The sequence below is a fragment of the Chelonia mydas genome, chromosome 2 (genome assembly GCF_015237465.2).
Source record: "Chelonia mydas isolate rCheMyd1 chromosome 2, rCheMyd1.pri.v2, whole genome shotgun sequence".
In the NCBI taxonomy this organism is placed as follows: Eukaryota; Metazoa; Chordata; order Testudines; family Cheloniidae; genus Chelonia; species Chelonia mydas.
This window is the reverse complement of record NC_057850.1, coordinates 234,232,436-234,255,757: the sequence shown is the minus strand read 5'-3', so window position 1 is coordinate 234,255,757 and position 23,322 is coordinate 234,232,436. Positions and strand designations below refer to the sequence as shown.

Genomic DNA, 23,322 nt, shown 5'->3' with positions numbered 1-23,322 from the left:
TCGAAAATGTTATTTGGCTAGTGATTAGTAAAGTAAAAAGGATGTTTCAGTGTTAACTCTGAAATTCCTCATTTTGATCTCAAAGCATAGGAATTAAATAGGAACTTTAACATAATGAGGTCAGTCAGTCACTAAAGGAGAGATTTTATATTCATTTGTAAAAATAAGAAGTTGTTTTAAATACCCTCTTCACATTTTGTATAATTGTGAGAAGTGGTTCTACAGCATGTAGACACTGGAGCTCGGCTAATTCATCTTACAGCTCAGAACGGACAACTTGTTAACTATGGCTTCATTCCAAAATGGTGATGGATTATATAGAATATCATATGTTAAAATTTCTTTCAAGGATAACTTAGAGTGGCTCCTGCATCAAGGAGCTGGCCCCTCATCACCAGTGTGAAGAACTGATTGGAATGCACTGCAACAGACCTGACATTATATGTTAGTATCGCTCTTTTTATGGCTTTCAGGTAAGCATGTTTGCGAAGTTGCAGTAAACTTTTTTAATGTGCAATAATGTTTCAGCAGCTAATGTAGTGTTCTGTTGCACATTAGCTTTTGCTGCTTCTGTGCAAATTTACGAAAGATGGGAGTGCAAACAAATGTTACTGTTGTTTGTAAAGAAGACCCTGCTACAACGTGTTCACCTGATCAGCAGTTTCTGCAGAGCATATTTGGGCTAGCTTCTGATATGGGGTGACTAGAAGTGATTCTTGAAAGATCACTTCCTCAGAAAATATCCTTATAGATTCCGTATTTCCAGCACCTCCTTCAACGACTTTGTTGCCTCCTAACTTACAGAGCTAGTCAGATGTATATATTTTTAATAAATTCATGTTAGGAAGTTAAATACACCTTTAAGTCATGCAGTGGAGCACAGTGCTACTTGGCCCAGAGACCCTATCCATAGATCTACTGGGATTTGTGCTTTTTTAACATATAATTATGGCATACTATTATAATGGCTTCTATGGAGTCTTTCCATGCTGTTTTGTGAATACATCTTTATGGTTAATATTTATATACATTATATTTCCACAATGCTAAATTCATAGGGATATTCCTTGTTAGACTTAGGCGCTGTGGAGCCAAAATACCATTGATTATAAGATTTAAGGTCCTAAGTGCTAAATCATTTTTGAAAATGAGATTTAAATGTCACAATGCCTAATACTTTTAAAAATTTGGGCCTTGGTCTTTCTGTACCTCCGTTTCCCAAACTGTAAAATGGGGATAATACCTACCCATTACTGTCTTTTATAGTTCCTTCAGATCCTGTGATGGATGACACTTTTGCAGTGCACAAAATTATTATTAGGCTAATAACATACAGCATTAACAACTGCTGAATACTTGGGTTAGGTTTTGTTTGTTTTGTGGATTGCCTCGTTTCAAAATGGCTGGAAATATTTGTATATTTGCTTTTTTTAAAATTATGCTAGGTAGCTAGCACCGAGTAAGAAAACTTCAAATCGGAACCAGAGTTTATGGATTGGCTATATACATTCCATATACAAGGGTTAATATAAAAGCTAGTAAGCCCTAAGTTGCATCAGTATTAATGAACACTGCAATAAAGAACATGAATATAGTACACCTTAGACCAATATCAAGGGCCTCTAGCACATTAGACAGGAGCTGTACTAACAGTATTTAGAATGCAAGTTGAATTGCTATTAAACATTTGAACAAGAACATCTAATAAATAAGGCTAAGATTTTCTCATGGATATTTTTAGTAAAAGTCAGGGACAGGTCACAGGCAAAAAAGTAAAAGTCATAGGAAGCCGTGACCTGTCCCTGACTTTTACTAAAAATATACCTGACAAAATGGGGTTCTGTGGATCCCCACACCACCTGAAGCGGGGCAGCTGAGCAGGGGCTAGTAGCCACCTGCAGCAGCTGGGGGGCTGCGGGGTATCCCTGCCACCTGCTGCCCGTGGTGGCCAGGAGCTATGGGGTGCTCCCCGCTTCCCATGTCTCTGGGAGCTGCGGAGTACCCCCCTCGGCGGCAGCTGGGAGCTGTGGGATTCCCTCGCCATGGCTGGGAGCTGCAGGGCTCCCCGCCACCCACGGTGTCCAGGAGCTTGGGGGTTCCTCTGCCGCCCACAGGGACTGGGAGCTTGGGAATTCCTTTGCCACCGCCGGCGGCTGGGGACTCGGGGACTCCACCGCTGCCCACAGTGGCCGGGGGCTTGGGGATTCCGGGGCCCAGAGGTCCTCTGCCAGCAGGGGCGCGGGAATTCCCCTGCTGGCAGCCGGGGGCTCAGGGGTTCCTGCCACCAGCGGCCCAGGGCTCAGGGGGTCCTCTGCCTATGGGGACTTGGGGGTTCCCCCACCGCGGCTGGGGACTCGGGTTTCCACCGCCGGCGGCCTGGGACTTGAGGGTTCCAGGGCTCAGGGGTCCTCTGCTGGCAGGGGCTCGGGGATTCCACCACTGGCAGCCGGGAGCTTGGGGGTCCTCTGCCAGTGGTGGCTTGGGGGTTCCTTTGCCAGTGGGGGTTTGGGGGTTTCCCTGCCACCCGTGGGCGCTGGGGGTTCCCGACCGCCCACAGCGGCCAGGAGCTCCAGGGGCCACCAGAGGCACCAGGGGTACCCTGCAGCTCCCAACTACCACAGGCTGAAGTCACAGAGGTCACTGGAAGTCATGGATTCCGTGACTAAATTGTAGCCTTACTAATAAATAATCTAAAATATTTCCAACTATTGTTAATGCTTCTTTCTTTTTAACCTCTAGTGCTGAAAGTCTTACATTCAGAATACAACTTGGTACTAAAAAGACATTAATGCTTAGCTGCGGGAGGTCCAGACAAAGAAGCAATTAATGAGTTAAAACATTTATTTTCTCTGATGATACTGTGTAACTAATGATACCCATTGCATTATCTTCAGAAAAATGCAGGAGTCTCCAAAGCAGGATATCTGGATAATAGATCCTGATGATATCAGCAGTACAAAGAAATCTTTACTAGTTCATTTCTCTTTCTTGGCTACAAAAGTATGAAAAGTGCTTTGGTACTATAAAGAGTTTTGCAAGTCTTAGTGCCAATTTCATCTGCATTTGTATTCTTAAGATTTATTTTTAGGCTGCAAAAGTTTCTGTGGAAAGTATGTTTTGAAGTTGAAATAGAGATTTTTAAAACCCTTCATGATGTCGTAGCTCTGTTAATATGTACTGTAACAAGCATTATAGCAGCCCACTCTTGCTAGGCCTCCTGGTACCAGTGGAATACAAATCATAAGAATAAGGTGTCAGAACCTGAAGAACCCTTGGGCCAGGAAGGGGGTTGCTTTGATTTATATAATAAATTGTTGATCCTGGGACTGTTGCTGCTTTTTCTTAGAAAATAGTCTAAGCCTACCTCCTCTGCTGTGGCTGTGGATCACATGAGAACAGGAGTTAAAAGGTGAATGTATAAATTAGAGCAGCCAATTGGCTGTTTTAACCAGGTACTCATCTCCATGGTAACTGGCACTGAAATAACTAAATTGCTTGTAATTCACACCTCTGGTTATTTTGGTGAAGGCTTTGTGTGGACACTCTTATTTTGAATTGAGTGTTTTATTTTAATATCTTATTTCTCAGTTAAATTATATCAAAATAGGACATTCCTCATCTGAAATAAGTATGCACACACAAATCATAGAATCATAGAATATCAGGGTTGGAAGGGACCCCAGAAGGTCATCTAGTCCAACCCCCTGCTCGAAGCAGGACCAAGTCCCAGTTAAATCATCCCAGCCAGGGCTTTGTCAAGCCTGACCTTAAAAACCTCTAAGGAAGGAGATTCTACCACCTCCCTAGGTAACGCATTCCAGTGTTTCACCACCCTCTTAGTGAAAAAGTTTTTCCTAATATCCAATCTAAACCTCCCCCATTGCAACTTGAGACCATTACTCCTCGTTCTGTCATCTGCTACCATTGAGAACAGTCTAGAGCCATCCTCTTTGGAACCCCCTTTCAGGTAGTTGAAAGCAGCTATCAAATCCCCCCTCATTCTTCTCTTCTGCAGACTAAACAATCCCAGCTCCCTCAGCCTCTCCTCATAAGTCATGTGCTCTAGACCCCTAATCATTTTTGTTGCCCTTCGCTGGACTCTCTCCAATTTATCCACATCCTTCTTGTAGTGTGGGGCCCAAAACTGGACACAGTACTCCAGATGAGGCCTCACCAGTGTCGAATAGAGGGGAACGATCACGTCCCTCGATCTGCTCGCTATGCCCCTACTTATACATCCCAAAATGCCATTGGCCTTCTTGGCAACAAGGGCACACTGGTGACTCATATCCAGCTTCTCGTCCACTGTCACCCCTAGGTCCTTTTCCGCAGAACTGCTGCCTAGCCATTCGGTCCCTAGTCTGTAGCGGTGCATTGGGTTCTTCCGTCCTAAGTGCAGGACCCTGCACTTATCCTTATTGAACCTCATCAGATTTCTTTTGGCCCAAACCTCCAATTTGTCTAGGTCCTTCTGTATCCTATCCCTCCCCTCCAGCGTATCTACCACTCCTCCCAGTTTAGTATCATCCGCAAATTTGCTGAGAGTGCAATCCACACCATCCTCCAGATCATTTATGAAGATATTGAACAAAACCGGCCCCAGGACCGACCCCTGGGGCACTCCACTTGACACCGGCTGCCAACTAGACATGGAGCCATTGATCACTACCCGTTGAGCCCGACAATCTAGCCAGCTTTCTACCCACCTTATAGTGCATTCATCCAGCCCATACTTCCTTAACTTGCTGACAAGAATACTGTGGGAGACCGTGTCAAAAGCTTTGCTAAAGTCAAGAAACAATACATCCACTGCTTTCCCTTCATCCACAGAACCAGTAATCTCATCATAAAAGGCGATTAGATTAGTCAGGCATGACCTTCCCTTGGTGAATCCATGCTGACTGTTCCTGATCACTTTCCTCTCATGTAAGTGCTTCAGGATTGATTCTTTGAGGACCTGCTCCGTGATTTTTCCAGGGACTGAGGTGAGGCTGACTGGCCTGTAGTTCCCAGGATCCTCCTTCTTCCCTTTTTTAAAGATTGGCACTACATTAGCCTTTTTCCAGTCATCCGGGACTTCCCCCGTTCGCCACGAGTTTTCAAAGATAATGGCCAAGGGCTCTGCAATCACAGCAGCCAATTCCTTCAGCACTCTCGGATGCAACTCGTCCGGCCCCATGGACTTGTGCACGTCCAGCTTTTCTAAATAGTCCCTAACCACCTCTATCTCCACAGAGGGCTGGCCATCTCTTCCCCATTTTGTGATGCCCAGCGCAGCAGTCTGGGAGCTGACCTTGTTAGTGAAAACAGAGGCAAAAAAAAGCATTGAGTACATTAGCTTTTTCCACATCCTCTGTCACTAGGTTGCCTCCCTCATTCAGTAAGGGGCCCACACTTTCCTTGGCTTTCTTCTTGTTGCCAACATACCTGAAGAAACCCTTCTTGTTACTCTTGACATCTCTTGCTAGCTGCAGCTCCAGGTGCGATTTGGCCCTCCTGATATCTTTCCTACATGCCCGAGCAATATTTTTATACTCTTCCCTGGTCATATGTCCAACCTTCCACTTCTTGTAAGCTTCTTTTTTATGTTTAAGATCCGCTAGGATTTCACCATTAAGCCATGCTGGTCGCCTGCCATATTTACTATTCTTTCGACTCATCGGGATGGTTTGTAAGGCATGAATAATGTAAGGCATGATTTACAACTGATTCAGTTATTGCACTTCCAGTTACCATGAAGTCAAATCCTAGCTCTTACTACTAAGGGGCTGTTAGGGCAGCCAGGTATTTCTAGGGCTCAGAACATCTCTAGCCAGTTCCCCCTTCTCCCTGGCCAACTCCAGAACCTGTGGCGGGATTGGCACAGGATCCTGTCTGCCAGCTCTGTCCCATGGGTGATTCCTCCTACCACAAAATGATCCTCCCATCTCTGGCTATGTCAGCTTTTGAGATGCTTTGCACCAGTGGTGCTGCACAAACATTCCTGTAATACAGAATCCAGCTCTTAATCTTTCACACAGAAGATATTTTCCATATGAGGTAACATTCAACACTGCGTTCTAGATCCTCAGCCAATGTAAATTTATGTAGCTGCCCTGAAGGCAACAGAGATATGCCAGTTTATGCCAGTGGAGGATCTGGCCTTGTATTTCCAAGCCGAAAAAGTGTGTCTGAAATGTTTTATTTATAGACTTTTTAAACACACAATTTAACTGCTATTCTTTGACCTCCACTTGAGATTTGCACAGGAGCATGGACTTCATTTGTATGTAATAAATTAATTCCTTGTGTCTTAGGGCAGGGGTTCTCAACCAGGGGTCCGGGGCCTCCTAAGGGGTCTTGAGCAGGTTTCAGGGGGGCTGCCAAGCAGGCCAGCATTAGACTTGCTGCAGCCCGGGACAGAAAGCTGAAACCCCACTGCATGGGGCTGAAGCCCAGGTCCCTGAGCCCTGCCACCCAGGGCTGAAGCTGAAGCCTGGGCAGTGTAGCTCCATGGGGGCTCCTGTGGCATGGTGCCCCAGGCAATTGCCCTGCTTGCTACCCCCTAACATCAGCCCTGGCTTTTATATGCAGAAAACCAGTTGTTGTGGCACAGGTGGGCCATGGAGTTATTATAGCATGTTGGAGGGGGGGCTCAGAAAGAAAAAGGTTGAGAACGTCTGTCTTAGGGCACCTTGTAAAGACGTCCTGCCCACTGGGATTATTCCTTGATTTTTTTTTTAAAAGAAGTATTTTAAAGTGTGGTCTTTATGATTAAAAAGTATCTGCCATGTTCAAGTCATGTTCAGTTTTACCGGTCAAATTGGAGGTGCCCAAAATGTACCCTTTGGCATTCTAAAATGTGACCCACCTTCATTCAGGTCATGCAGCTCAAGATGCAGAATGACATGCTGAGACCTGCAGTCTCCAGGAGTCTGCACCTCCATGATGGAGATGAAGGTGGCTACTCATCTTTATTAAAATTAAGCATGCCCCACAAGTTCCTGCCAAGTTGTCTATGGTCTCTGTCACCCTCTGTTGGGAAACATTTGTTCCCCTCCTCCCCGCCATATTAAGTGTGTATTTGTGAATCAGAGTGAAGATAACGTGTATGCTTAATTTGCCCTACAGAGAATATTTTCTGGGAAACATGTAACAACAAAGATTTTCCAGTAATTGACAGAAAAAAATGCTGACTGACAATTCAATTTTTTCAGATAATGAGATCTGTAGGGAAGTTTTAATCTTCGGAAGGTTCCACGTGAACTATCAGTAGTTTGATTAACCTTTTATGTGGCCATATACATTTTCCGATTTTCTACAGTTTGATTATATGGCTGTAAGACTTATTTTTAGGAGGAATGTTACTGAGGAGTCCTCATGGTCTAATTAACAAATGCATGTCTTAATATTCCATCAAATCAGTGTATACCATTTGTATTCTGATGCTAACTGTGTTGATGTTAAGAATTCACTGTATCTGAAAAACTTTCTCTTTCTTACTAAGATGCCAACTAAGCACATGTTGACTGGGTTTTTGTATCAAACATTTACACTGAGGGTACATAACACTCAAATGCAAGCGTTTCAATTATAAAGTGAATTTATAAAGACTATTCATAATACTAAGGTCTACTTCCTTTGTTTTTAATATTAAAAAAGTGTCAGATAAAATTGCCCTTCCAACTCTTATTTTTGCCTTCTCTTAAGTGCCCATATGAATGGATGGGGTTTTATGATGCATATCTCATTACCACTTCTTATAGGGTCTGCCTTTGGACCAGTACCAATTTTCTAAATTGTACTGCTTCTTTAGGAAAAATAAAATCATGGTAACCAGATGTGGTATGATTATTTGCCTTTGACCTGGCAAAGTGTTAGGTTTAACAAAAGAAGCTAATAGAAATATTCAGATTGACCCTTCTCATCATGTGGTTGCTTGGAGCACAATCAATCTCTCATTATTATCAGAGTTATTCAGGCAGAGGCAGCAGTGCTAGTATTTCTTATGATCAGCCCTTGAGCCAGATGTAATTTGCAATTTGGAGCATTGTATTTTGAAACAATAATGCATTGAAAGGAACAGAACAGGGAATTAGAAGTATAGTAGTCAAGAGGACACGCTAAAGAGTATCTACAGCGTAAATACACTCCTCAAGTACTTTAAGTGGACACTGGTGATTTAAAATCACATAATGTAGCTTTATTAGCGCCCACATTCATCCACAATTTTTAAAGTCATCGTATGTATAATTGAACAAATCCAACAATAGAAAATGGCCATCTTGGCCTGTGTTTTTGACATGCTAGGCCTTTCATTAGGAGCCATGATGTGGGTAATAAGATCCCTTTTAGCTGTGTAGTGAAATTTGAACGAAATAATGTTGAAACGCATTGACATGAAATCTTCTAGAGTAATATTTTTCACAAACAGAAAATTCACAAAAGGGCGGAGGGTGAGAAAACCTGGATTTGTGCTGGAAATGGCCCAACTTGATTATCATACACATTGTAAGGAGAGTGATCACTTTAGATAAGCTATTACCAGCAGGAGAGTGGGGTGGGAGGAGGTATTGTTTCATGGTCTCTGTGTATATAATGTCTTCTGCAGTTTCCACAGTATGCATCCGATGAAGTGAGCTGTAGCTCACGAAAGCTCATGCTCAAATAAATTGGTTAGTCTCTAAGGTGCCACAAGTACTCCTTTTCTTTTTGCGAATACAGACTAACACGGCTGTTACTCTGAAACCAGTCTGTAGAACAAGTCACAGTCCCATACTTTGGATATGACAGCAACTGGCAAATGTTAATATGCTATTGTTTATGATTAATCTGATAAGTATAGACTTGAAAATTTTGTTTCCGTATATGTTGTTTATATATTACCATGTAGAGGCCTTTATATGTCTATACAATAAAATCCCTAGTAGTGTGGTACTGAGACTTTTAATCAGTGACTCCTTCAGAATGAGAATCACACTCCCCTTCACTTTGTAAGTGGAAACTGACTCTCAGTAGTTCTCTTCTCCCCTCCCCCATCTTCTATTTCAAATTTCCCAGTAGTTGTTTTTACCTCCTACTGTTCACGTCTTTATAGAACTCATAAGTGTTGAGTTACCTGATAAAGCATTGCAGCCTCGACTGGTGAATACTGACTATGAGAGAGAGGGACAAAAAGCATTTGTAAATGCATTAAATGACAGTAATGAAAGGATATGTTGTCCATTAAGAGCACATGACCGATTAAAAGCCTACTTTTAATTTGGCCAGATCTCTCGTAAGAGTTATTTTTTAAAAACAAATTTCTGTTTTTCCGTGCCAAACAACATGCACTGAGTTTATCAAATCTGATCTTTCTAGGACCATTGAAGCTAATGTTTCTCATGTTCATGGGTGTGTGCCTTGTAAGAGCTCTTGCTACATTTGAGCAAACTTCCAAATGCATTGCATTTTACAAAATCTCCTTTTAACTGTCATGTATTTTTTCTTTGGTTACTCTCATTATTGCTGATTACCAAGATAGTCATGTGTAAACGGAAGGTTTTTTTCTTCGTAATCAGTTACCTTCCTTCTTGATTCATTCAGGGATGCCACAACTCATTGTTTAACAGATAACAATTCACCACCATGAAGTAAGTAATTTATGGTGTCTCTCACGGTAGATTGTGGCATCACTGAGTGAGTTGAGCAGGAAGGGCAGGCTGAATAAGGGTAATATTTCTAGGTCTCTGTTTGCTGACTGGCTGATATCTCCTGTATATTGTCACTTAGAAAATTACCCCTGCCTACTGTGCCCTTCCCAGCCTGCACATGATTTGGTTTGAAAGTGCAGTATTGTGGATTGGATGTTAATTTCTCGCATATTTCTGACTTGCCACAGGGTGTCTTTTTATTTGTTTATCACAACTCTTAATGACAGCAGCAAGTAGAAACGGTCATAATTGTAGGAAACAATGCAAGAAGTTTAACCATATGTTTAACAATTTACAGAAAGATGGACTCTCTTAACAGAGAGATTTTCTAAAGTGTTACATACCTGATATGCAAATATGCACACTGTAAGGAGCAAGTGGCTTGGTATGGAATAATAATCATTTAACCATATATAGTGTCTTCCATTCCAAGGAACTGAAGCACTTTATTAAAGTTATTGAATTAAGCCTTGTAGCATGCCTTGGTTTGCTAATCATTTTATGAATGGGCAAACTGAGTCACACAGAAATTAAGTAATTTGCCAAAATCACAGAGGAAGCCTGCAACAGAGCTGGGATTAGGAGTTGGGTCATCCTGATTTCACAAGACAGTCTTTCCTCCCCAATGTAGTGGATCTAGATTTTGGTTTGGTGAGAGCATATGCTGGCAGGGATACATACAGGGAAAGGAGCACCTTGTGATTGTCTTGACACATTTCACATTCTTTGTGGCATGGAGGGCCTTCTAAGGGTGATGATTGATAGATGCAAAGACCATACTAGTTATCTGTGTTGGTAGCTTGTGTAATAGTGGTCTGTGTTGACGGTATTCCTTTTCAGTAAAGACTTTGCAAGTGATCTTCTTGTGCAATAAACTGTGAATCCCAGGGTTTGCTCTGGAAGTATTCTCCATTTCCATGGAAGATCTATGCCACTACAGAGCATGCAGGTCCCCTTTACATGCTTCTGCAGCATGAGAGATCTCAATAAACCGTGTTACCAGGGCCTCCCCTGTTGGATGCTGCACCAAAAAAGCCAGCCAGGGTGGTCTCTTCATAAGAGGAAAGAATGTGTCTGTCATTTTTTTAACATAAGCAGGGAATCCTTGTTGGTTTGAAAGGGGGATGAGAGAATGTGCGTGTCAACCATATCACCCGGTTCAAGCAGGGCCTCCATGGCACATGGAGGAGAATGATGCTGCGGAGGTAGATCATACAGAGTCTGATCTACCTAGGTTTTCTGAGACTTCATGGTTAGTAAAGTTGGTTGTGCAGAACATGAGCATTTAGGACCACCAGATGTTCTGTATATATGTTGGGAATATATAATACACATATTGCATTAAATAGGAATTTTATTAAATATTAATTTTAAAATTTTGCCACAGTCTGGAAAACTCTCAAGATCATTAATATTTCAGGATTAATATTCTACCATTTTTAAGTTAAGCAGCTGATGCTATTTTAAGCGTCTGTTTGCCATAAATCAAGAACTTTTTGTTTTAAGTATCGTGTTGGACACTAATTTAAAATACTTTTTATTTTATTTATGAAAAGAGGTACTGTGTGTTTAGAAGAATTTTAAAAAATATAAATCTTATAATTTTGCTGACACAACAGGTTAAAACATTACATAGGTTATTGGTAATACCCTTTTTGAGTAGTGGGGTGTGTGTGTGTGTGTGTGTGTGAAAGAAAAATATTGTCACTACTACTGGGAAAAGAGCATGCCTTACTTTACGTCAAAAAGCATCGATAGAATAGCTTGAGACACTTACCATTTGTTAATTTTTAATGATGGTCCTTTGTCTATTAAAGAACATAATGCTACTGAACTTTTTCTGTCTCAATCAATTTTTGTGTTTTTTTTCATTAATCAGCTAATGCATATTTCTTCCATAGCTCTTTATTCTAATGAAATATGTGGACGATTTGGCAGATGGCAATGATCTCATCAGTAACGCATCAGAGTAAAATCCATTTAGTAGATTACATGGAGATTATTTTTGTTGTATCGGAGATATTGATATGTTCTTTCTAACTGACGCTATTCTCAATAGATAACATTTCAGAATTCGTATTGCTCACATATAACCATTTTTCCTCAATCTGAAAACTGATCTGATTTGTTTTTTTTAATATGAAATGAACTCTCCTGTGTATTTATCATTACATTCCAAGGAATTTTTCTCTCCTCTTTTCACTCTTTCCTTATATTGTTGAGCAACTCTGAGGGCCTGATTCTAAGTCCATTGAAGTCACTGGGAGTCTTTCTCTTGAGGTTAATAGGAGTTGGATCAGTCCCCAAATTGGCTGATGGAAAATTCACTCAAGCAAGCGGACGCCAGTTTAGTACAGCTGGGTGACCAACAAAAGGATTTTTGCTGTGTACTTTACTCTGCTTGGATGGTTACACACAGATTATCCTAGTTTGAGGTAAAGATTCAGAAGTACAGGACTCTGTTCTCAGACCCTCTTCCCTTTGTTAATAATGCAACAAACTACCACCATGGCTTTAAGGATAGCACTTTCTTATGCTATACTGTAACTTGAAAGGCGGCCTGTCTGAAATAGACACCCTGTTCTAGAAGGTAATAAAGCAAAAATAATTGATCCTTTTATATCTTTAACTGTCTTGATATTAAATATTGTTGTCATAGGCTGAGTTGAGGTTTAAAACTCTGAATCTGACATCGGGAGTTCACATGTGTATTGAAATGTTCTCTGACCCTTGCTGCAAAAGAAAAATGAAGAAGCTAAAAATTAATAGAACCCTGGAGTACGTTGGCAATTAGAGTGAACAAGGTTTCAGTTGCTCTCCATCATCAGTTTCTCACACCGTTGGATAGATAGGGTATTTTTAATTTGCACCCCTTATTTCAATCTGTCACAAAAAAAAATTCTTGAAATATTTGTATATGTTCCAATTAGAGTAGCATTAAACCATTTTTTAAAACTACGCTTTAAGAAGCAGAACTTGGATTAAGGAAACACTAAATAAACTGATTAATGTGTGAGAGATGCTCTTGCTTATGTTATTATTAAGAGGATATTGTTTAATAATATGATGCATGCTATATCCATCCTTAGAAGAATATTAAACGATGTTTGTAAATAGAAAAAAGTTACATTTAGAATTATTTTAGTATCTAGGGTGGAGAGGAAGTATTACATTTTTGTTTGGTCTATATTTCTCATTGTACATTAAGGGTGTACCTCCAAAAGGAGCAGTGGGAAAGGCGGCATGGTGGTTTCAAGTCACCTTTGTATCTTCCCAATGCTGGGCTGCTCCTGGCATAACATAGACAGCACTGGGGTCCTGTCAGAGTTACAACAGCCTGGCCCTGGCTGCCTATGGAGCGTAATGCTGCCTGGAATCTCCACAGAAGTATGTGCTGTAGCCCGACCCCTGAGGTGCTTCTCTCACCACCAGCCTCTTTCCCCTCCCCCCACAGCAGCACACATAAACCAGGGCTTGCAGCTGTCTTCCACGGTTCTGGCCCTGAGGGAATCCTCTGGCCAAATACTGGGGTTTACCGCTCCTTTAAACTTGGGCCCTTTCATCCAGCATATAGGATCCAAAACGTGGATGAAAATCTTACCTGAGATATATAATTTTTCTTGTCTTATTAAGGGGAGCAACTATTATTTGATAAATAGGTGGATTTTTTTAGAAGATTACAGAACCATAGAAATGCAAGGTTTCATAGAAAGGAAAAGGACCTTGAGAGGTCATATAGTCCAGTCCACTGTGCTGAGGCAGGATCTAGAGTCGAGATTCTAGACCATCCCTGATAGGTGTTGTCTAATTTAAAAGCCACCAGTGATGGGGATTCCACAACCTTGCTTGGAAGCCAATTACGGTTCTTAACTATCCTTATAGTTACAAAGTTGCTGGAGTTTTTTGCCAATATCTAACGTAAATCTCCCTTACCGCAGATTAAGCCCATTACTTCTTGTCCTACCTTCAGTGAACATGGAGAACAGTTGGTCACCATCTTCTTTAGAACAGAGCTTAACCTATTTGAAGACTATCAGGTCCCCCCTCAGTCGATTTTTCTCAAGACTAAACATACACAGGTTTTTTTAACCTTTCCTCAGAGGTCAGGTTTTCTAATCCAATTATCGTTTTTGTTGCTTTTCTCAGGACTCTCTCCAGCTTGTCCACATCTTTCTTACAGTGTGGCATGCAAAACTGGACCCAGAACTCCAGCTGAGGCCTCACCAGTGCCAAATAAAGTGGGACAGTTACCTCCCATGATTTACATACAACGCTCCTGTTAATACACCTCAGAATAATATTAGCCTTTTTCAATCTGCATCACATTGTTGGCTTATATTCAATTTGTGATCCATTATAACCCCCAGATCTTTTTCAACAGAACTACTGTCTAGCCGGTTATTCCCCATTTTGTGGGTGTGCATTTGATTTTCCCATGCAAAGTGTAGTACTTTGCACTTGTCTTTACTGAATTTCATCTAGTTGGTTTCAGACTGGTTCTCCAATTTGTCAAGGTCATTTTGAATTTGAATTCTGTTCTCCAAAGTGCTGGCAACCCCTCCCAGCTTGGTGTCATCTGCACATTTTATAAGGATACTCTCCACTCCACTATTCAAGTCATAAATGAAAATATGAATGGTACTAGATATGTCCTTCCAGTTTGACAGTGAACCATTGATAACTATTCTTTGAGTACACTTTTTAGCTGGTTGTTCTCTCTCCCCCAACCCCCAGCAATTTCATCTAGACCACAGTAAGCCGATAACCATGTCAAAGAAGGAAATTAGATTGTTGTAGCATCACAAATTTGTGTGGGTTATAATTTATCACCCTATTTTCCTTCAGGTGCTTACTGGAACAAATTGATAAAAAATCAATTTGTATCTTTCCAAACATCAAAGATAGGTTGTCTGGTCTATAATTCCCCCAGCTCTTCTTTGTTACTCTTTTTAAAGATAGGTTCTATGTTTTTCCTTCTCCAGTCCTCCCGAGACCTCCCTTGTCCACCAGGAGTTCTTGAAGAAGATAATCACTAATGCTTCAGCTAGTTCCTCAAGTACCCTAGGGTGAATTTCATCAGGCCTTGCCAACTTGATTACATCTAACTTATCTAAACATTCTTTAATCTGTTCTTTCCCTGTTCTGGCTTGTGTTCCTTCCCCCTTGTTAATATTAATTGTGTTTAAGCATTTGGTCATAATTAACAATTTTAGTAAAAGCTTAAGTAAAATAGGCATTAAATACGTCCATCTTCTTGATGCCATCCATTACTAACTGTTCCCTCCTGAATGGTGGACCAATGCTTTGTCTTTTATTCCTGTTGTATTCATAGAACCTCTTCTTTCTGGTTTTTGTATCCCTTGCTAAATGTAACTCATTTTGTGCCTTAGCCTTTCTGATTTTGTCCCTATATGCTTGGTGCTACTCTTTTGCATTCATCCTTAGCAATTTGTCAATTTTTTCATTTTTTGTAGGATTCCTTTTTGATTTTCAGGTCGTTAAAAAGCTCCTAGTGCAGCCATATTGAACTTTTACTCTTCTTCCTATCTTATCCAGGTACTGCTAATCTCTGATTGAATTTTAATTATAAAAGTGATACATAAAGCAACTGTCCCAATGTATAACCAGATATTTTAATTGCTAACAGAATATTATACCTCCTTTTAGTGTTTCATGTCTTCAGCTCTGTCATGTCCTCTCCCTTTCCAAATAATTATTAATGATCAATTTAGCCTCATTGGCCTGGATTACTTTAGAAATGAGCATCCTGGGGAAAACAGAGAACATCCATATAGTCCAAAGTTTGTGTAGTCCTCATTTTCTTCATTTTTTATAGCTACACCTAAGATCCATAAACTTGGCTGCCTTGTGTAATTTTATCTTTAGATGGTGTGGCCTAAGATTAATCTTTCTGTAGGGTCACTGTATGGTATGTATTTGGCCCACACAGTGGCTTTGTTTTAGAAAGAAGGAGGGAAAAGGGGGAAAAAATGTTATAAATTCCTGCTAGTTTCAAAGTTTTCCTCTGAATACTAATTTTTTTTAAGTGTTTAAGAGAAGTTTGTATTCTTCTGTTTGTAAACGTTTTGCCTGGATGGCTATTTGAATGACCTGGCTGCACTTTGCACATGGTTAGTGCTTTCGTTTTACTTTTGATGTAAACTTCTGAGTGAAGGGTGCCACAAGTGACTATCTACTTTCATCAGTTTCAGCAGAGCATTCGATGCAAAAAATACTCTTAATGTTTTTGAATTGATCAACACAATGGGCTTAATAGATATGTAGCTGTTATCCCTTGTGCTTTAAATATGCCAAAAAGTTGTCGTTTTCTTATTCCCTACAACTTGAGGAATATTTTATTTATTTATTTAAATGTATAAAATATGTAATTCCATCTATGATAGGTAAAAATTAACACACACACTCTGCTCCTAACAATAAATAAACTTCCAGACTCAGACATTCCCCTGCCCAAATGCTTGGCAGAAAACAGTGGGATGTGCAGCATTCCTGGAAGTTAAACAGTTCTGAGGTCTGGCTAAGCAAGTGTGGGAAAGGTGTTCCAGAGGTGAGGGACCCTCATGGAGAGCACTCTGCCAGCAACTTCTTCCTGTATGTAGAGGAGGAGGTCCAGCTCAAGCACCTCCGCTGATCTTAATCGCGACAGCATATCACAAGGAAAGAGACAATCCTACAGGTAACCAGGTCTCAAACCATTTGGGGCTTTAAAGGCGAAAACCACCAATTTGAATTCTATCCACTATAGCCAATGCAACTGCTGCTATAGGGTGAAGTGAACTGATATTGCTTATCAAGCAATTATTATATAGATGATTCTGGATTGTCTCCTGCAGTTCATAAAAGAAGGGCCTAAAATAATGTAAACTCTGATTTACATTCTCTGGAAGTTGCAGTGTTGAGTAATTTTTAAGACATCGGTTGCCTTTGGATTTAAAAATAGTGATCTGGAAATGTCATAAAAAAGCTTACAATGCTATAATAAAAACCAAACAAAAAACCCTCACCTTTATAAATTCTCAAGAAGACAAAGAGAAAAATATTAAAAATGGAGGTTCAGAAATCTTGGAAGTCTCCCCTCCTGGTTTTCAAGCAGCTGCTCCAATAATAAGCACACCATTGTCTTAGGAAAAGAGAAATACATTTGTGTTCATTTGACAAGTTAGAATGTTTTGTTATTAACAGGTTTGGCAAACATCGCAAAGATGACAAGATTGAGAAAACTGGTAAAATTAAAGTTCAGGAAGCCCTTACTTCAGAAGAGGAGAGAATACGAATGAAGCAAGAACAGGAGAGGTAGACTTCAGTATTTGCTTAAACATTAGCAGAGAGAGTTTTGTTTGTTTGTTTTTTTTGTGGTGTTTCTAAACTCAAGAATTTACATGCAACTGAAGTTTGGTTTTCACTGATAAAATTACCCAATGATGATGTGTTTATATAGTTAATATAACAGAAAGAAACAGAGAGAAACTGGACTTGTTTGGGACCTAAACAGTGTAGTCAAAAGAAACTGTCATTCAGTATCTTTTATGCGACCAGTAGCAGCTGTATAATTATTTCTTAATTAGGGCACGTGAAAGAGTTACTTTAATTTTTTCTCAAGACTGATTCTATAATCTATTTTACAGACTTCTCAGAAAACAAATATTTATATAAAATTGAAATACATTTTGTATCTTTCCCTGAAAGTCTTTCATACCTAGTTTATTACTAATTGTTTTTATGCTGTTCAGAAATAGAATTTAAAATTTGATCATTGCAAATAAATTTGTCACTGCAGTTCTGTTTGTTGTCATGGAGTAATGTGTACATTAAACTGTTAATTGTAAAACCGAGTGGTGAGTACCTCTATTTTTGCCTTGTTCTCCTTCCCTTAACATTTGAAGCCTCTATATTGTTTGTGTCATATGCTCCTCATTATTTTAAACAAGCTAATATTTCCAATCTGAATTTCACCCTGTGTCTTGCAGACCCCAGGGATTCTGGGCCGAGGCTCTGTTATGTCTTATTACTTCATTTAGGGCTAAATCCAAGAGAAGATTAGGAAGTGACTTGATCACAGTCTAAAATTACCTACATGGGGAGATTTCTGAGAGTAGGTGGCAGTTTACTGTAGGAAACAAAGGCATAACAAGCTATAAGCGCTGGAAGCTTAAGTTAGACAAATTCAGACTAGAAATAAGGTGCACATTTATAACAGTGAGGGTTATTAACCATTGGAACAACTTACCTAGGGATGGGGTGGAAGACTGTATGTTTTTCTAAAAGATATGCCCTAGCTCAGCCAGAAGTTGTGGGCTTGGTGCAGAAATCACTGGGTGAAATTTTATGACTTGTGTAATGCAGGAGGTTGAACTAGTTGATCATGATGATCCCTTCTGTCCTTAATATACATGAATCTGCGTACTCTATATTTGATGTTTGGCTCCCCAAAAGCTATGTGGGATTAATCTGTTAATAGAGTTTAATGTAAAAATCTGAGTTTCTCTTCTGCTAGTATAGAGGCCAAACCATAGCTTTTGATCTTTACTTATGGCTTAATTTTCCTTTTATTGATAAAACCAGAAATAGGAGCACTAAATGTCTTCCTGTTTTGTTGAAAGAAAAGGAGGACTGGTGGCACCTTAGAGACTAACCAATTTATTTGAGCATGAGCTTTCGTGAGCTACAGCTCACTTCATCGGATGCACGAAAGCTCATGCTCAAATAAATTGGTTAGTCTCTAAGGTGCCACCAGTACTCCTTTTCTTTTTGCGAATACAGACTAACACGGCTATTACCCTGAAACCTGTTTTGTTGAGACATTCTTTTGAAGTAATTGCTCTCTCAAATAAAACTGTGAAGGAATGTTTTGAAGCGGGAGGAAATATGTAACAAAGTGTGTGTGTGTGTGTTTATATAATTAAAGCTGAATGTTGGAATCTCTGCATGACATACAAAATTATTTTTCATGGTAGGGAAATTTTCTGTTATGCGCGCACTCAGTAATATTGGAGAGAGTATAGAATGTGCATGTCATAAAACAGATTGTAATAGTCACTGCGAGTACTACTGTATAATTATATAGCCTCCTATGTATGGAAAAACCTCCCAATCCCCATTCACCAAACTACTCTGGCCTCCTTGAAATCTCTCCTTAAAACCTCACTCCTGCTGTGTCACAAAATAATTTATATATCCACTCGAATCATCAATATATGCACATGCCAGAACTTGGTTACAGCATGACCCAGATCCTTCCTCTCCCCTCAGATCTCCACCCCAATTGTTGGTTTCGTTCTTGTTGTGTCAAGTGTACAATTATAATGTAATTTCTTTGTGGCAGGGGCCTGTACTACTAATAAATGATGATAACATAGCAACAAAAATGTGCTTGGTGCTTCCTTAAATTTCCAAAAGTACCAGATTATGACTCAGTCCATGGTGGTGTTGAATTGTCGCAGTCAGATTGCAGTTCTTCCTTTCTATTTTGTCATGTAACTATATTAGATACATAATAAATTATTGCCCATGAAAATTAACTAAAACTCTAGAAATAATTATTGGGGGAGACAGTAAAATGATGCTGGCTCATAATGGCTCCTTTTTTCACTTTCATTATGTTTTACTGGCACAGTTCACTTACTCTGTTTTGTTTGGTGTTTGAAGCTCTATACCTTTAATGATGCAATACTTTTGGGAACTAGGCTGAATTTAATGAATTTACTATGTGTAAGAGGCTTGGAACAAAAAATCCTTAGGGGTCAGAGAACAAGTGAATGGTCCATTAAAAAATCAATCATGCCCACAATTTTATAAAATTATTATACTCTGACTTTGCAATTTTAATAGTAATGTGCTTACAATAGTATTTTGCTTAAACTCTTGAAAGTATTTTGTTCATATTGATTAGAAGACAAATAAGCAAATTAATATACTTCAATTGATCACTGATTGAAATGGATAAAAACTGCCTTTTATGAATACAATACTAATACTAACAATGATTCCTTTTTAAAAGAGAATGTCATTTTAGCCAGCTTTGGTGCATGTGTTCCAGCAACAGTAACAAAGCAATTTAGCCCAGGATGTAAATTATCCAGTTGAAAATACAGGGGTATAGACCAGATATGTTTAGCAAATACCTCCATTGGAACTGTGTCAGGAACCTGGAGTAAGCACCCACCATTCTTATAAAAATTGTCAGAGGATACTTATTAATGGTAAATTGCCTGGATCTCAGGTTGACGTTTCACCCGACAGCACAGTACTGCGTATCTGCATTCTGGGGGCACTGGTTTACTGCGAGAAGGGAGGCTAGTGAGTTATCTTTGAATATCTCCAAGCACTGACCATCTGACCCAAACTGCTTAGGTTATGAGCTCTGACAAGCTTACAGCTCCAGGTAGCATTGTTGTTGAAGCCTGAGCGCAAAGGAGTTACCTTGGATTTACACCGCTGGAACAGAGATCAGAATTGGGTCCATTCAGGGCCAGATGAAGGCAATATTGGGTTCTGGGCATACCACATCATGGGGGACCCTCTGTGCCTGATACCCATGCTCTGATCCTGCCTCTCCATGTGCAATACTTGGAGTGGTGGTGTCAGTGGGTCCCCTCTCCTCCCAGAGAGGCAGGGGCAGTAGCATGGGCCCTCTTTTCCCTCAGGAGTAGTAGGAGCTTTCCTTTCCTTCCTCGAGGAAGGGTGGCCCCCAAGTGTATCTGTTTGGATTGGTGAGATGCATCTGCTTGATTCTTCTGCTCCTGCCCTGCATAGAATCCCCTGGTGGGGTTATGCTGGTGCAGTCCCTTCAGAGTAGCTGATCTTATATTTAACATCCCTTAGAGACATATGGGGTAGTAGACACTTCAGGGGTTTCAGGTTGTCTACAGACTCAGGCAAACATTGCTGTATTGGTTACACTCAGGTCACATTTTCAAACTTTTCTGGGCAACTAAAAGAGCTAGCGTTACTGCCCTGGCTGCACTCCCCTTTGTGGATGCTCATCTGACTGTTGTACCCAAACCTTTGGCTGCCACAGGCTTTTAAGGTTATGATAAAGTCTCTATATCTGGCCTTTCAGGCACACTCCTGGTGTATAGACTCCAAGTCTGGTGCCCCACGGGGAAGTTGGATCCCATAGCCCAGCTGCTCCTCCAAGTCTTTTCAGAGCCTTCCTTCTCCCTCCCCAGAGTTCCACTCACATGTGTGCTGTGGATTACTGTGTCACCCTTTTGTGGACTTCATGACAATTACAGCAAGTAACACACAGGCTTTGCAAAGGCACTTCTAAATTATACATGCACTTTAACTCATAGATGAAGCACTTGAGATACACAAATCTATGGAAAAATAACTTCACTCCTGAGTGTCTTTTGGGTCTTAGTGCCTTCCAGGGAGTCCAGACTTCTTCTGCACCCTCCTCTTCTCCTGTCCAGTTTTGTCTTCTGGTTTTGGTCTGTTCCCCTGGCTGGAGGGAGACTTTCTTTTTACAGCTTATTCTAACACCTTTGTTTTTCCTGTCCTTCCCCAGGGTTTTTCCATTCTCCAGCAAGTCCAAAGTCTTTGGCTAGGTTGTTCACTGCTTGGATTTAGACAGTTCTTCTTCAAATAGTGTCCCTCTGGGGGCTCCACATCAGGCTATATATGTGTTTGCGGGTCTGCACCTGCACCCTAGACATCCTCATGCCACAATACGAGGGCATATAAGTGGACCCACCGCCACTCCAGTTCCTTCTCAACTGCTTTCAGCTTGAGACAGAGTATTGCAGTGTCCATTAGCTAAGCCATGTGACTTGTTACGCCTTTTGCTTATTTTTTTTTTTTTTCTTAATTTTACAGGTATTTCTTTTCTTTTTTTCTTTTTCCCTTATTTAGCAGTTTGTGCCTTTTGGAAATGGGGAGGATTCTCCTTCCCATTTTTGTTTTTTTGTTTCTTTTTTTTGTCCTTTGCCTGTTCTGGGCCGTTGTTTTCTTGGACCTCAAGATGCAGCATTGAGTATGAATTATGCCCAAGGCCCCAGGCTTCAAACCCTGTCAGACCTGCTACAAGTCTTTTCCCTGGAGCAACAGGCATTCAAGCTGCTTCAGTTGCTTTGGGAAAAAACACATTCCCTCCATATGCAAGATCTACTCAAATTCAGGAACTAATAATGCAAGAAATTCAGAGAGGTCAAACTTAAACTCCTGTTCTCAGAGACCCACAGGGTCTGAGTCATCCCCTGTACATTGGAGCAGCTACCTGCCTCCATTTCTTTGGTAGCAAACACTCCAGGGGCCCTAGGGGACCACCAAAGAAGAAAAGACCCCACTCCTGGGAACAGGACAAGAGAAGGGAAAATTCACCCCTGCAGACAGAAGCTCTAGAACCCAGCAAAGGCTGCTGTCATATACTGACCTAACCTCGGTACAATCCCCAGTACTGTGATATATAATGACTCCTGAGGGTCCATACCAGAGTCTCCAGTACAATCTAGGCTGCTCTCTCATGAAGATCTTCAACTCATGGAAGAGCTTGAATCACCATTTTTGACAGATACTAAAAGGATTCACCACTGTTACTGATGCATTTCTTGGGGCCTACTTACCCTCCATCCATACCATTGTCAACTGTGGCTTGTCCTCCAGTACCATTACAGTCTCCACTGCACCACTTCCACACCTTTGATAGACACCACATAGGACTTGGAGATACCTATACGTGGCTTCTCTGCCTTCAAGCCTCCCTCTCTTGAGGTTCACTACTTGCCGAAAAACAGATTTGCCACGATGTCCAACCTTGTTTCAAAGATAAAACAAAGACGACAAACCACAGCACATTCTCTGCAAATGGGTGTCCATACCTTGGAGGGGCCTCATCTCTCTAATTTGGTGGAAAGACCCCCTAAATGTAGGAGTTCCATTCCTGCAGCTCCCTTCCCCTGAGAGTCATTACTGTAGACACTTCTCTACTAGGTTGGGGCACACACTCCGAAAACCTCATAGCTCAGAGAAGACGGACCCCTCTGAAGTCTATCCTCATTATCAACATATTAGAGCTCAGAGCAGTTCATCATACTTGTTAGCACTTCCTCCTCCACATCAGGGGCCACCCGACCAGAATAATGCTGAACAACAGAGCAGCAGTGTATTATATATCAACTGTCAAGGCGGAGAAAGATCCCACTCATTATGTGCAGAAGCCATAAAACTGGTAAATATACAGTGCATACAGATTTCAATGGTTAATCTACCAGGACTACAGAACAGAGTTGCGGATTCTCTCAGCAGACCTTTCAACATCAACCGTGAGTAGGAGCTTTGAACAACGAGGTTTTCCGAAAGATATGTCTCACCTGGAGCAATCAATGGATAGATTTCTTCACAACTCCATCCAATGAGAAGTGTAGACGACTTTGCTTGAGAGGAGAGAATGGCTGCAACTCAATGGCGGATACCCTAGTTATTCCTTAGCCTTGTGTACTGCTTTATGCTTGTCCCCCCTACTCCCCTACTGCTTATGTTCCTGAACTATTTGAAACAAGAAAGATTACTAGCCATCATCATAGCACAGTTTTGACTCAGACAGTTGTGGTTCACAAAGCTGGTTCACATATCTCTGCAACCACCTCTCCATCTTTCCCTGTCAGTGAATCTCCTCACCCAACAGTCAAGA

At 40.8% G+C, this 23,322-nt stretch overlaps 1 protein-coding gene across 16 annotated transcripts in view; it reads left to right on the top strand.

The window, feature by feature from the left end:
* PARD3 (par-3 family cell polarity regulator) overlaps nucleotides 1-23,322 on the top strand; it is a 645,228-nt gene that overhangs the window by 483,148 nt on the left and 138,758 nt on the right. For 11 of the 16 annotated variants that reach the window (XM_043541458.1, XM_037890968.2, XM_043541454.1 and 8 more), the window contains one exon: nucleotides 16,875-16,985. The exons of the other annotated variants lie outside the window; for them this stretch is intronic. In XM_043541458.1, coding sequence (XP_043397393.1) covers nucleotides 16,875-16,985 — 111 coding nt within the window. The remainder of the gene's footprint in view (nucleotides 1-16,874; nucleotides 16,986-23,322) is intronic. 16 annotated transcript variants of the gene reach the window in all.